We start from the raw sequence: 14195 nt of genomic DNA on the forward strand, positions 1-14195 counted from the left end.
CGCCAATGCACTGCCCTTTTATATCTTATACAGGGTGTTACAAAAAGGTACGGACAAACTTTCAGGAAACATTCCTCACACACAAATAAAGAAAAGATGTTATGTGGACATGTGTCCGGAAACGGTTAATTTCCATGTTAGAGCTCATTTTAGTTTCGTCAGTATGTACTGTACGTCCTCGATTTATCGCTAGTTGGCCCAATTGAAGGAAGGTAATGTTGACTTCGGTGCTTGTGATGACATGCGACTCAGTGCTCTACAGTACTAGCATCAAGCACATCAGTATGTAGCAGCAACAGGTTAGTGTTCATCACGAACGTGGTTTTGCAGTCAGTGCAATGTTTACAAATGCGGAGTTGGCAGATGCCCATTTGATGTATGGATTAGCACGGGGCAATAGCCGTTGCGAGGTACGTTTGTATCGAGACAGATTTCCAGAACGGGGTTGTCCCGGCAGGAAAACGTTCGAAGCAATTGATCGACGTCTTAGGGAGCACGGAACATTCCTGCCTATGACTCGCGACTGGGGAAGACCTAGAACGACGAGGACACCTGCAATGGACGATGCAAATCTACATGCGGTTGACCCTAATGTCAGCGTCAGAGAAGTTGCTGCTGCACAAGGTAACGTCACTGTATGGAGAGTGCTACGGGAGAACCAGTTGTTTCCTTACCATGTACATACAGCGTGTGCAGGCACCATCAGCAGCTGACTGGCCTCCACGGGTACACTTCTGCCAATGGTTCATCCAACAATGTGTCAATCCTCATTTGAGTGCAAATGTTCTCTTTACGGATGAGGCTTCATTCCAACGTGATCAAATTGTAAATTTTCACAATCAACATGTGTGGGCGGACGAGAATCCGCACGAAATTGTGCAATCACGTCATCAACACAGATTTTCTTTGAACGTTTGGGCAGGCATTGTTGGTGATGTCTTGATTGGGCCCCATGTTCTACGCTCAATGGAGCACGTTTCCATGATTTCATACGGGATTCTCTACCTGTGCTGCTAGAACATGTGCCTTTACGACACAACATGTGATATATGCACGATGGAGCTCCTGCACATTTCAGTCGAAGTGTTCGTACGCTTCTCTACAACAGATTCGGTGACCGATGGATTGGTAGAGGCGGACCAATTCAATGGCCTCCACGCTCTCCTGACCTTAACCCTCTTGACTTTCATTTATGGGGGCATTTGAAAGCTCTTGTCTACGCAACCCCGGTACCAAATGTAGAGACTCTTCGTGCTCGTATTGTGGACAGCTGTGATACAATACGCCATTCTCTAGGGCTGCATCAGCGCATCAGGGATTCCATGCGAAGGAGGGTGGATGCATGTATCCTCACTAACGGAGGACATTTTGAACATTTCCTGTAACAAAGTGTTTGAAGTCACGCTGTTACGTTCTGTTGCTGTGTGTTTCCATTCCATGATTAATGTGATTTGAAGAGAAGTAATAAAATGAGCTCTAACATGGAAAGTAAGCGTTTCCGGACACATGTCCACATAACATGTTTTGTTTCTTTGTGTGTGAGGAATGTTTCCTCAAAGTTTGGCCGTACCTTTCTGTAACACCCTGTATAATCGAGTTGCTGGCAGGAGGTAGGTGACAGTGGCGTTGCGGTTACAGGAGGATGCGTGTGGCGGAGGGTGCTGCGCTGGTGCTGTGCTGTTGGGCCGTGGCTGCGCACGCGCAGAGCCGGCAGCAGCGGCTGCTGCGGCGGCCGTCTTCTCCCAGAGCGCTGCTCGGCTACTACGAGGCGCTGCGGGAGGCGGTCGCCAAGGCGGTGGCACCACGCAACCGGCTCGACAGACTGCGCGACGCGCAGAAGCTCAACGTGAGTAGTCCTGCGGTTCCTGTTTGTGCCAGCAGTGCCATGCCAACCAAAGGAGGATGCTTTGTGGTCCTTACAAAACATAGGTCCAGGCTGTGATGGCTTCGGTTACACAGCTGGAAGCTGCAGTGGATGGGCACCACTGTTGTGGGGCGACAGTGGGGATTCAGCGGATACAGTTCCGCACTGTCGCCTGATAAACAAGGTAAGAGCATACGGAATATCAGACCGGCTGTGTGGCTGGATTGAAGAGTTTCTAGCAAACAGAACAGAGCATGTTGTTCTCAATGGAGAGACGTCTACAGACGTTAAAGTAACCTCTGGCGTACAACAGGGGAAAGTTATGGGACCATTGCTTTTCACAGTATATATAGATGACCTAGTACATAGTGTCGGAAGTTCCATGCGGCTTTTCGCGGATGATGCTGTAGTGTACAGAGAAGTTGCAGCATTAGAAAATTGCAGCGAAATGCAGGAAGATCTGCAGCGGATAGGCACTTGGTGCAGGGAGTGGCAACTGACACTTAACATAGACAAATGTAATGTATTGCGAATATATAGAAAGAAGGATCCTTTATTGTATGATTATATGATAGCGGAAAAAACACTGGTAAAATATCTGGGAGTACGCGTACGGAACGATTTGAAGTGGAATGATCATATAAAATTAATTGTTGGTAAGGCAGGTGCCAGGTTGAGATTCATTGTGAGAGTCCTTAGGAAATGTAGTCCATCAACAAAGGAGGTGGCTTCTAAAACACTCGTTCTACCTATACTTGAGTATTGCTCATCAGTGTAGGATCCGTACCAGGTCGGGTTGACAGAGGAGGTAGAGAAGATCCAAAGAAGAGCGCCGCTTTTCGTCACAGGGTTATTTGGTAAGCGTGATAGCGTTACGGAGATGTTTAGCAAACTCAAGTGGCAGACTCTGAGAGAGAGGCTCTCTGCATCGCGGTGTAGCTTGCTGTCAAGGTTTCGAGAGGGTGTGTTTCTGGATGAGGTATCGAATATATTGCTTCCCACTACTTATACCTCCCGAGGAGATCATGAATGTAAAATTAGGGAGATTCGAGAGCGCATTGAGACTTTCCGGGAGTCGTTCTTCCTGCGACCCATAAGCGAGTGGAACATGAAAGGGAGGCAATGACAGTGGCACGTAAAGTGCACTCCGCCACACACCGTTGGGTGGTTTGCGGAGTATAAATGTAGATGTAGATGTAGACTTCTAGCACGTCCGATCGGTCCTCACCGGTGGCCAGCCTAGTTACTGCTCGCACTGAGCTTGACTCCTCACCCATGGTCGAATGGGAGGTCGCCTCAGCGCGTGGCAGGCGGTGAAAGGCTGCCTAGGGAGCTGCGTGTAAGGCTTCTCGGGTTATCTGATAATGAGGTTCCAGGTTCTGTCTGTAGCCGACACTGTCGCTCAGCCAGATGCAGTCGCCTGTTCTGTTTCAGAGGAAATCTCTCAGCCTGCGAGATCCAGGCAGTCAAAAAGCGTGGGATTTTTGGTAGATGGGAGCTCCAATTTTAAGCGCCTTAAGGAGCCCCATAGGGACATGGCTGCCAAGAAGGTGAAGAAAGTCGTCTTCGGTTCATTGGTAGAGTTTTGAGAAGATGTGGTTCATCTGTAAAGGAGACCGCTTATAAAACACCAATACGACCTATTCTTGAGTACTGCTCCAGCGTTTGGGATTGAGTGAGGACATAGAAGCAATTCAGAGGCGGGCTGGTAGATTTGTTACTGGTAGGATTGATCATCATGCGAGTATTACGGAAATGCTTCAGGAATTCGGGTGGGAGTCTCTGGAAGAAACGAGGCGTTCTTTTCGTGAATCGCTACTGAGTAAATTTAAAGAACTAGTATTTGAGGCTGACTGCAGTACAATTTTACTGCCACCAACTTATATTTCGCGGAAAGGCCACAAAGATAAGATAAGAGATTAGGGCTCGTACAGAGGCATATAGGCAGTCATTTTTCCCTCGTTCTGTTTGGGTGGAACAGGGAGAGAAGATGCTAGTTGTGGTACGAGGTACCCTCCGTCACGCACCATATCGTGGATAGCGGAGTATGTATGAAGATGTAGATGTGTTGTTCCAATAGGATCCTGCTCGCCCACCCGTGAAACTCAGCGTGCCGAAGCAGAGTTACTAAACACAGCCTTCCGAAATTCGCTTACCGAAGGAGACGCAGTAAATATTCCAGAACTGGAATCAAGAACAGCTGCCAATATGACTTACGTAGAAGTAGATATCCTCGGAGTAGTGAAGCGTCTTAAATCACTTAACAAAAGCAAGTCTTCTGGTCCAGACGGTGTACAAGTCAGGCTCCTTTCAGAGTATGCTGATACAATAGCTCCATTCTTAACAATCGTATGCAAGTGTTCGCTCGACGAAAGATTCGTACCCAAAGACTAGAAAGTTACACAGGTAACACCAATATTCAAGACAGATATAGGAGTAATCCACTAAATTACAGGCCGATATCATTAACGTTGATATGCAGCAGCATTTTGGAACGTACATTGTGTTCGATCATTATGAAGTACCTCGAAGTAAATGGTCTATTGACACGCAGTCGCCGGCCGCGGTGGCCGAGCGGTTCTAGGCGCTTCAGTCCGGAACTGCGTGACCGCTACGGTCGCAAGTTCGAATCCTGCCTCGCGCATGGATGTGTGTCCTATTCTTAGGTTGGTTACGTTTAAGTAGATCAAAGTTCTAGGGGTCTGATGATCTCAGATGTTAAGTCGCATAGATCTCAGAGCCATTTTTGACACACTGTCAACACGGATTTAGAAAACAACGTTCTTGTGAAACACAACTAGCTCTTTAATCACACAAATTGTTGAGTGTTACTGAAAGGGATTTCAAATTGTTTGCGTATTTCTAGATTTTCAGGAGGCTTTAGACACTGTACCACACAAGCGACTTTGCAGTGAAATTGCTTGCTTACTTCTGTTAAGTGACTGGATTCGTGATTTGCTTGTCGGAGAGGTCACAGTTCGTAGAAACAGACGGAAAGTCATCGAATGAAACAGATGTGATTTATGATTTCTGGAGTACCTCGTTTCTTGGCGGAAGTAGAGCTGTGAGGACGGGGCGAGAGTCGTGGTTGCGTAACTCAGATGGTAGCCGGCACTGTAGCTCAGCATGTTCGGTCAGAGAGCCAGTTGGCCTCTGTAATAAAGAAACCGAGTGCAAGGACCAACAAACGAACTTGAAGGGATGTCATGTGACGTCCGCAACGACCCAACACAACGATCAACAACGAACAAAATGAAAAAAAAGATGGTAGAGCACTTTCCCACGAAAGGCAAAGGTCCCGAGTTCGAGTCTCGGTCCGGCACTCAGTTTTAATCTGCCAGGCAGTTTCATATCAGCGCACACTCCGCTGCAGAGTGAAAATCATTATGAATACTTGCCTTCATTGGTTCTTGAGCAACACAAACCTAGAGCTAATGTGACCAAATCTTTCCAACAGCTGCAGCAACAGCAGTTATAAAGCTTGACTTAATAAACTAGTAAAATTCCTCAAATCTTTGAGCAGCTGATACCAATAAAACTTTTAGTTTAGATAGAACAAATGGACTTCTTAACGTTTATAGGCAACAAATATATTAAGACGAAAGAACAAAAGAACGTAAACAGGAAAAAATAATACTAATTATTGTAGACCATTGAATAAGCTACTTAAAACCTGATCGCACCATTGACAATTACAGAGAAAAAGAATTTTAGCTGCAATTTACTTGGTCAGAAAAGTTTTACAAAACTTCAATTTCAATAATTGGTAAACTGACTCAGTTCGAAACAATGAACAGTTTACCCGGGTCGCTGCCCAAAGTGCAACGTCGCAACTTCCATGATCTGTCCAGACCTAAACACCTTCGCTCAAATACAATATTTTCAATTACCACGTTACTTTAAGAACCCTTACTCCTGGTGGCGGCCTACCAGACTGAAGTCACATGCACAGGGAAATACAGTGCGAGCCACGCTCTGTGCCAGGGCCCCTTACAATACAGACACACGCAGGTTAACTTCTCTAACAGAGGAAACCACCATAAATTATGCACCATTGGTAAGGCGATCGTATAATCCAGACTTTTTTATTTTATTTATTTATTTTCTAACTATGAATTAATCCAGTGGTATCAATTTGGAAAGCAGTGATGCACAATTACATACACAGTTAAATGCCGTGCTAACTGACTGCGCAATGCCTGGCCGCACAGTCGTGAAACTGGAAAATCAGTCATTAAGTCGCTTCACTTTAAATGCGAGCTGAATTCCTACATTGCTTAGGCAAATTTAAACTTCCATAGCATTGAGGTCGACCGAGCAGCTTTCGCTGGAAGTTATCGAAACATAGTTCTCAAGACGGTACTTGAATTAGTGAGTGCAACTGAACAGGGCGTAGCAACACTGTCTTCACAGGAACTAGAAAACCTAGCTGATGCTCACCCGTTATGGACCAGCGGAAAGCCGTTACGATCACGGTGCTCAGGTTGACATGGCCACGACTGCCAAACCCACGCCTTCCTTCGACCTGGCGTTGGTTGTTGTGCACTACGGTGCACTTCCTCCACTACGACGGCAATATCTGTCACGTCGTCTCTCTCCGCGGGCTTCTGATTTAACCCGAGCCCAGCTTCGCCCTCTACCACGGCTTAAGAAGGCATTTTCATAATGCGCAGATGCCCTCTGACCACAGTTAGTCGCTCCAAAGATTCTCAGCGTCGTTGACAACCGATAAGTCGGCTACGACAGTGTCAATCTTCAGGTGCAACCAAATAATTATGACAACATAAATGTGAGGCGATCGGGCCAGTCATATATGGCAGACCACAGACACGCCCAAAAAAATAAAAACCGCAGAGGAGCATAGTACCAGCAACTACAGTTCTCGCCTGGGCAGTAGGACGCGGAAGTCACTTCCGTGTCAGGCGGGCGCTGTGGTTGCTGGTACTACGCTGCTCCCACGTGTTTGTTTAACTTGGGTGTCATACCCAATGAGTGACTACCCCGACCGCCGCACATTTATGTTTTCATAATTATTTGGTGGCACCTGAAGATGAAGCTTTAAGCTTCGAAACTGGCCGTGGAATCTCCTGCAGGAGAGCTTATGTAAAGTTTGGAAGGTAGGAGACGAGGTACTGGCAGAAGTGAAGCTGTGAGGACGGGCGTGAGTCGTGCTTGGGTAGCTCAGATGGTAGAGCACTTGCCCGCGAAAGGCGAAGATCCCGAGTTCGATTCTCGGTCCAGCACACAGTTTTAATTTGCCAGGAAGTTTCATGTACCATTCGTGTTCGTTGGAGCTCATCTCGGGCGACCTGGGTGACCGAATCATTCAGTCGAACTGTCCAGAATGTTCTTCAAACAAATCGTGAACAACTGTGGCCCAGTGACATGGCTCATTGTCATCTGTATAAATTACATCGTTGTTTGCGGACAAGTAGCCGATCACACCCCTTTCAGTAAATGATCGGTTCAGTTGGACTAGAAGACACAGTCCGTTCCATATAAACACAGCGCACACCATTACGGACGCATCATCAGCTTGCACAGTGCCTATTTCACCACTTGCATCCATGTCTTCGTGATGTCTGTGTCACACTAGAATACCATCAGCTATTACCAGCTAAAATCGGGACTCATCTGACTAGACCACGGTTTTTCACTCTTGTAGGGTCCAACCGGTATGGCCACGTGCTCAGTAGAGGCGCTGCAGGCGATGTCGTGCTGTTAGCAAAGGCACTCGCTTCGGTCGTCTGCTGCCACAGCCCATTAACGCCAAATTTCGCCGCCGTGTCCTAATGGATACGTTCGTCGCACGTCCCACATTGATTTCTGCGGTTCACGCAGTTTTCTTACCTATTAACGCTGACAACTCGACTTCAAGGTCGCCTCTCTCGGTCGCTAAATGAGAGCCGTCGGCCACTGTGTTGTCCGTGGTGTGACGTAATGACTGAAATTTGGTATTCCCGGCACACTCTTGACATTGTGGATCTCGAAATATTCAATTCCCTAACGATTTCATAAATGGAATGTCTCTTGCGTCTAACTCCACTACCATTCCGCATTCACAGTCTATTAATTCCCGTCGTGCTGCCATGAACACGTGGGAAACTTTTTCACATGAATCACCAGAGTACAAATTACAACTCTGCCTATGCACGCCCTTTCTTACCTCCTGTAGGCGATACTATCGCCATCTGTATATGTGCATATCGCGGTCCCATTACGTTTGTTATTCAGTGTATAGTGAATGGCCGGAATTAAAATTTTAAAATGTTGTCATAATCTACTCATTAAGAAGGATGATCGTAAATTATCGCAATAACGCAAGAGGTCGAGTATTACAGTCAGAAATCGTGTACATGTTTTGAGGCAGCCAAAGTCTCGGCGCGTAAATTACCCACTCTATATTCATCCAGTACTAGAGGATGAAAGCACTTAACGACTTCAGTCAAACTTTACACATACTGTCAAAACTTTACGAAACTTTCAGTCGCTGACCAATCTTCTCCCCAACCCGAACCATCTCCTTCTCCAAATGATCAAAGAAAAAAATTATTACCTCCTGCATTTTAGATGTTCCTACAGTAAATCTTCAGCATCAGGCATCGCGTTATAATTTACTGCTAACTCCAATTGCAACACTCCTTGCAGACAGTCTCCACATGTACCACTGAACCCACGTGCAAATTGCATCATTGTACGACATATGGTTTAGGACATGCGTGATTAAACTAGCTTTTCTTAGATGGAGCGCCAGTTCCCGAGCATATATTCATCCAGGAGTGATCATGGGAAGCGACTTACAACGAACTTCAAACAAAATATTAAACATTTTCTAATCTGTTTCTCGCTTACATGCTTAATGTCAAATATTTAACGTATTAATTCATCTGTGAAGTCACCAGAAACTGGAAGCTGTTTTATACATAGATTTCTTAAAAAATCGCGGCTAGTGGGTTTCCTGGTGTGTTCTTAGGAGTGTACTCTTTCAGTTTTGTTTAAATAATCCATTGTTCCTATTTGGTTTGTAATCAAATGACGAACAGTCTTATGCAAATATGTTTTGACAACATTATTTTGACAGCCGCCCACAATATGCTGAATGAACTTGATTGAACTCAGCCAGTGTAGCATCACAGTTCAGATACGTGTGAGTGTAGTGAGGTTAGAGTTTCCCGATCATGCAGATGTTACTTACGTGTAGGGTCGTGCTGATAGCAATGGACGCAGGGCACCATAGATGTATCGAAAATCTTTTCCAGGCTGACAGCAACCAAACTACCGCGAATTCAGTGATTTCAGGTAACTTGCGATGGAAGGCTTGTGTAAAACGATAAATCGTGGTTCCAGGTAGTCCAAAAATCGGCTATTCCACTGTCGTTGAGAAGCGAATTCAGTAGTTTGTTGCCATAAATGTAGGACTGGGGTTTAAGTACCCATCGTCGACGAGTTCATTCAAGACGAGCACAAGTGGTTGGGAGAGAAAATCCTAGTGCATTCTTTTCAAAGGAACCATCCTGGGTTTTACCTTAAGTGTTAAGGATAACGAGGGAAACTTTAATCTGAGCAGTCGGTAGGGGGCTTGATCCCCCGTCCTCCTGGGAGCGAGTCCAGTGTCTTACAGAACGCCACCTCGCTCCGTAGCGGTACAACACGTCTGTCAGCCAAAGTACCGCATGGACGATATTAAAAGGGTAGCCTGGATATCCATATCAGGTTCTATTTGTACGGGCTTTCGTGCGTAGCCACTACCAAAAATGGTTCAGATGGCTCGGAGCAGTATGCGACTTAACTTCCGAGGTCATCAGTCACCTAGAACTTAGAACTAATTAAACCTAACTAACCTAAGGGTATCACATACACACATCCATGCCCGAGGCAGGATTCGAACCTGCGACCGTAGCGATCGCTCGGCTCCAGACTGCAGCGCCTAGAACCTCACGGCCACTCCGGCCGGCTAGCCACTACCCACAACACGTAAATCTCTACCTGTGGTGCCGCCAGAAAGCTGCTGATTCGTTGTTTGTTTCCTCCATGCACATTACAAATGATTGAACCAACGATGATTAGGATTAATTTGCGGGATGGTACTGCTGATAATGTAGATACATCTCTTACAAAGTCGTTTTACAGGTAGTGTATACAGGAATCCTGTTCCGGATGATGTACCTCACGTTATTTACAGATAGGAGAAGCCGGTACATCATTCACCAGACTACTTTGGAACAACTGACAGATTTCTAATGAACACTTCGCAAATAGCCTAGAATTTATGAATAACTGCAATACGTCACTGTACGACGTGTTCAAACGTACTTTCGTGATGGTGGAAAATATTTGAATTTTACTACGATTCACTTCTGTAAATGAGTAGTTATAAGCCTCGTATTCACAGCTTTGCACATATATTAGAGAATTATTGTTGCAATGTGTTTGTGTTTATCTAAATACCCTTTATAGACTTCGAAAACTGTTGTCTTACACGAAAAAAGAAAAAGTGTCTGGTAAACATGCGCTCTAAAATGCATACCTAAAAAGCTGTGAGCACTTGTTCATCTTAGATACTGCAAAACACATCTCGTCCACTACAAGCTCTTTGCTTTCCACACTTTGGAAGGAGATAATACGGACCAAAACAATAAAAAACACGTCCGGCAAACACGGGCTCTAAAGTGCATACGTTAACAGGTAGGAGCACTTGTTCAATAGAAGAGATGTGTTTTACAGTAGGGAAGATGAGAAAGAACTAATGTCTCTTAGAGTACGGATTTTAGAGCACATGTTGAATCTTACCCCTTGAAAAATTTGTAAATGACTGCTGATAAACCTCTACGTTATTTGATTTTCAAACAGCTGAGCAAAACTGAACGCACTCAGACATTTCTCTCTTTACTTAGTCTGATCATCACTAAACTGACACACAATATTTTTAGCGGAACGCAGTCTGACTTTCAATAGGCCCCACAAAAGAATGGCCCTGACTAACAATAACCTATAGCTTTCATGAATCACTTACCTCACAAAAATCTTCGTTACTCGAAATACTGCAATACAGCGAGCGGCAATACTGCCAGCTAAATTAAAGATTCTAACTTCTGAAGTCACTAACTACTGATAGGCATAGTTAGCAAATGAAAGATTTTGATAGAGAACAAACAATGTATTTCTCTTAATAGTCTTCAAAAGTCATAATACATATATCAGTTCATGACGTCCGGTCTCAAAACTCTGTCATCTCTCTCCCCACATCCACCAACTGCTGGCGGCACACCTCCAACTGCGCAACGCTACGCGCTGTTCACATCCAACTGCTCAACACTACAATATCGAATATTTCAACAGTGCCAACCAGCCACAGACTGCACACAGCACAGTCAGTGATTTTCATACACAGCGCTACGTGGCCTTACCAACATAAAAACCTAAACAGCCTACTTACAATGTTTACCGGATACTTTTCCATGTTTTGATCTACAATCCTCCTCCCGAAATATGGAAAGCATAGAACTTGTAGTAGGTGTTTTTGACAGCATCGAAGATGAAAAATTGTTCATAGTTCTTAAGGAATTCTTTTTACAGCCCATGTCATATTTTATGTTGTTTTGATTTAAGGAAGGAATCCTCAAATTCTGTAAAGAGAGTTCACTTACACTCAGTTATACATACGTTTATTGAATCGTGTAAATCCATGACAACCTATAAAGCGATTTCAGACATAGAACGGATTTGTCGTCAAGGGAAAGTACTCTCTGCATCGTTAAGTGTAAACAGTATGTGGTTGAACATGTGTATAACTTTACTACGGACCCATACGCATTTTTTTTTTCGGTTATCCGTGACGATGGCAAGGGAGATTCGAAGAAAACTGATATAGTGCATGCTGTACAAGCTACGGCCGAACATAAAGTGAAACCCAGTGAATCACTTCAAGTGTTTTATGGCCATTTCTACATGGGATGAGTGTTCAATGGACTGAATTGTGACTGATGAATCGTCAACTGGAAATGTAAAGAAGAATACATTTGCACATGGGCCTTTGAGAAATACTACTTTTCTTTGGTTTCATACTGACCTGCATTTCTTAACCAAGATTACAGGTGAGTACATGAACATGTCGGAATAATAGTGAGTACATGAATATATGGGAATAATACCTAATGACTTAACTAATAGAACTGGATGAGGTACAGTTGAAACCTCGAAATTTATGCTTAAACTTCTAGTTATGTAACATTACATTGTAACACTCTTATTATGTAATTTTTCAGCATAATACTCTGAACGTAGAATATAAGATTCTAATTGTGATTTCCGAGTAATGTTTAAGATTTGTAGTCTGGGTACTGTGAAATGAATACAATATTGCTTTGAAAATTCGTGAATATTAAACGTGCCTGTACGATACTATGAAGGCACAAACTGTGAAGGTACAGACTATACCGAATGCAATAGGCTCAAAATAATAGGAAGTTTGACCTAGCATTTGTGACTGATAACTTTTCAACAATCAAGGCTTTGATACTGACTGACGTATAGAACAACCACATGCAGCTATCGATACCAATCTGATTCTGCATAGAACAATCCGAACAATATTTTATCGTGCTCCTGATGAATGCAGTTCCATTCGCAATGTTCCCTCGGAGAGTGGTTGAGATCGACCTGCTTCACTGATCGGATAAAGTCCTGTCAGGGTAGAAACCGTGACATTTATCTCCACTGCGGGTGGCTTAGGATCTTTTTAGGCCTGCTGTTTCCTACGCCGTGTTACACGACTGCGAACGGTACATCCTCCTCTGTAGACACGCTGGAAAGTTTGCTTTGATACACCAACAAATCCGGAAAATGTAGTGATGGACGCTTTCAAACGCTAGGTTCTAAGTTCTACGGGACTGATGACCTCAGTTGTTAAGTCCCATAGTGCTCAGAACCATTTGAACCATTTGATAATACTATAATTTTTTATGTTTGTGCATGTAAACTGCGCTTGCATCAGAAGTACTGGCTTTGGTACATAAAAGCGCGATCAGCTATTTTTATTACATATTAAAATGCAATTTATATTTTCTATGGTTATAAAATAAACAGTGAACTAACTCTGTTTGCTGTGTGGCTCTAATTACGTCCAACGCAAATAAACAAACGAAAACAAAGGGAAGTCGTCTGCTTCCTTTTTTCCTCTTTTACAGTTTTGTTTCTTTTCCTACCGGTACTACCAATACTTACCGTAGTCGCACCATTTACTACGTCAATTATGTATTGCAGCAAAACTACCAAACCGAAGTTTTGGCAGAGCGCAACTCTAACAAGAACTGTTGTAGGTGTAGAGAAGGCCTCCATCAGCAGTTCACTCAGCGCTACAGAGCAAAGTTTATGTTGATTTGTCACTACGTGCGCCAAGGTGTCGAGGAGAGCGCAGCAATTGCTCTTACTCACTCTCAAGGCTTCACAAGTGCTTACATCTGAATAAAGGGAGACTTAACAAAAGCAGCTGGACGCTGAAGTGGCTATGACGACGTTCGTGGAATATCTATTTTGGCTGCTTCACTCTGAATAGGAAATGAGATACGTAATAAGAAGATCATAAACTGTGGCCTTGGGTGAGGTTCCCTTCGCCTTATGGATAATTAAGAAGTTACGAATCATCGCTTGGACAATCTAGACAGTTTAACTGGGAGTACCCATCTACATCCGTTTACGTGCAGTAATTTGCTATGACTAACTTTCAGTATTACTGACACTTTTGTCAATCGTGTCAATTTTGAGATGGTAGGGTTGCTAGGCTGCTAAGTGGAAAGCAGCTGGATGAAAAAATTGATACAGTACCTGTTACTTTATTTAACAACAAGATCAAAGTTAAAAACAACACGAAGTTTTAGCTCTCTTGATGGTCCAGACGCACACTTAACAAAAACAGTTTACACCTTGTTAACTTTTGCGCTCTGGCAAACACTCAGAATAAGGAGGGCACAAGCAATAAAATATGAAAAATAATTGTAACTGTTAGCCGCTTTAAACTGCAATAGAATAATGAAACACAGTAATTAAAAAAGCGCCTTGACGGCGACCAATGCGTTTAAATACAATTTTAAAACACTTGAAATTAGTAGCTCATCCTAGTCGGCAACCAAGATAAACAAAATTAAATAAAAGTCGCATCTGCCAACCAGCTGTGACAGCGGTCCGATTAAAAGGCCAAGACAAGAAACATCCAAATCTAACTATTCGCCTCAAGCAGCTCTTGAACAGAAAGCTTTAGGAAACAAGGCCACCGGGCTATCTTTTAAGGCTTTAAATTTCTTACAATGGCAATGCCCAGAACAGACGCTGCCTG

At 44.0% G+C, this 14195-nt stretch overlaps 1 protein-coding gene across 1 annotated transcript in view; it reads left to right on the plus strand.

Moving 5' to 3' along the window:
- LOC126312183 (phospholipase B1, membrane-associated-like) overlaps nucleotides 1-14195 on the plus strand; it is a 147996-nt gene that overhangs the window by 39591 nt on the left and 94210 nt on the right. The window contains exon 2 of the mRNA XM_049992239.1: nucleotides 1639-1846. Coding sequence (XP_049848196.1) covers nucleotides 1643-1846 — 204 coding nt within the window. The 5' untranslated portion in view covers nucleotides 1639-1642. The remainder of the gene's footprint in view (nucleotides 1-1638; nucleotides 1847-14195) is intronic.

The sequence above is a fragment of the Schistocerca gregaria genome, chromosome 1 (assembly GCF_023897955.1).
Source record: "Schistocerca gregaria isolate iqSchGreg1 chromosome 1, iqSchGreg1.2, whole genome shotgun sequence".
NCBI classification, from domain to species: Eukaryota; Metazoa; Arthropoda; class Insecta; order Orthoptera; family Acrididae; genus Schistocerca; species Schistocerca gregaria.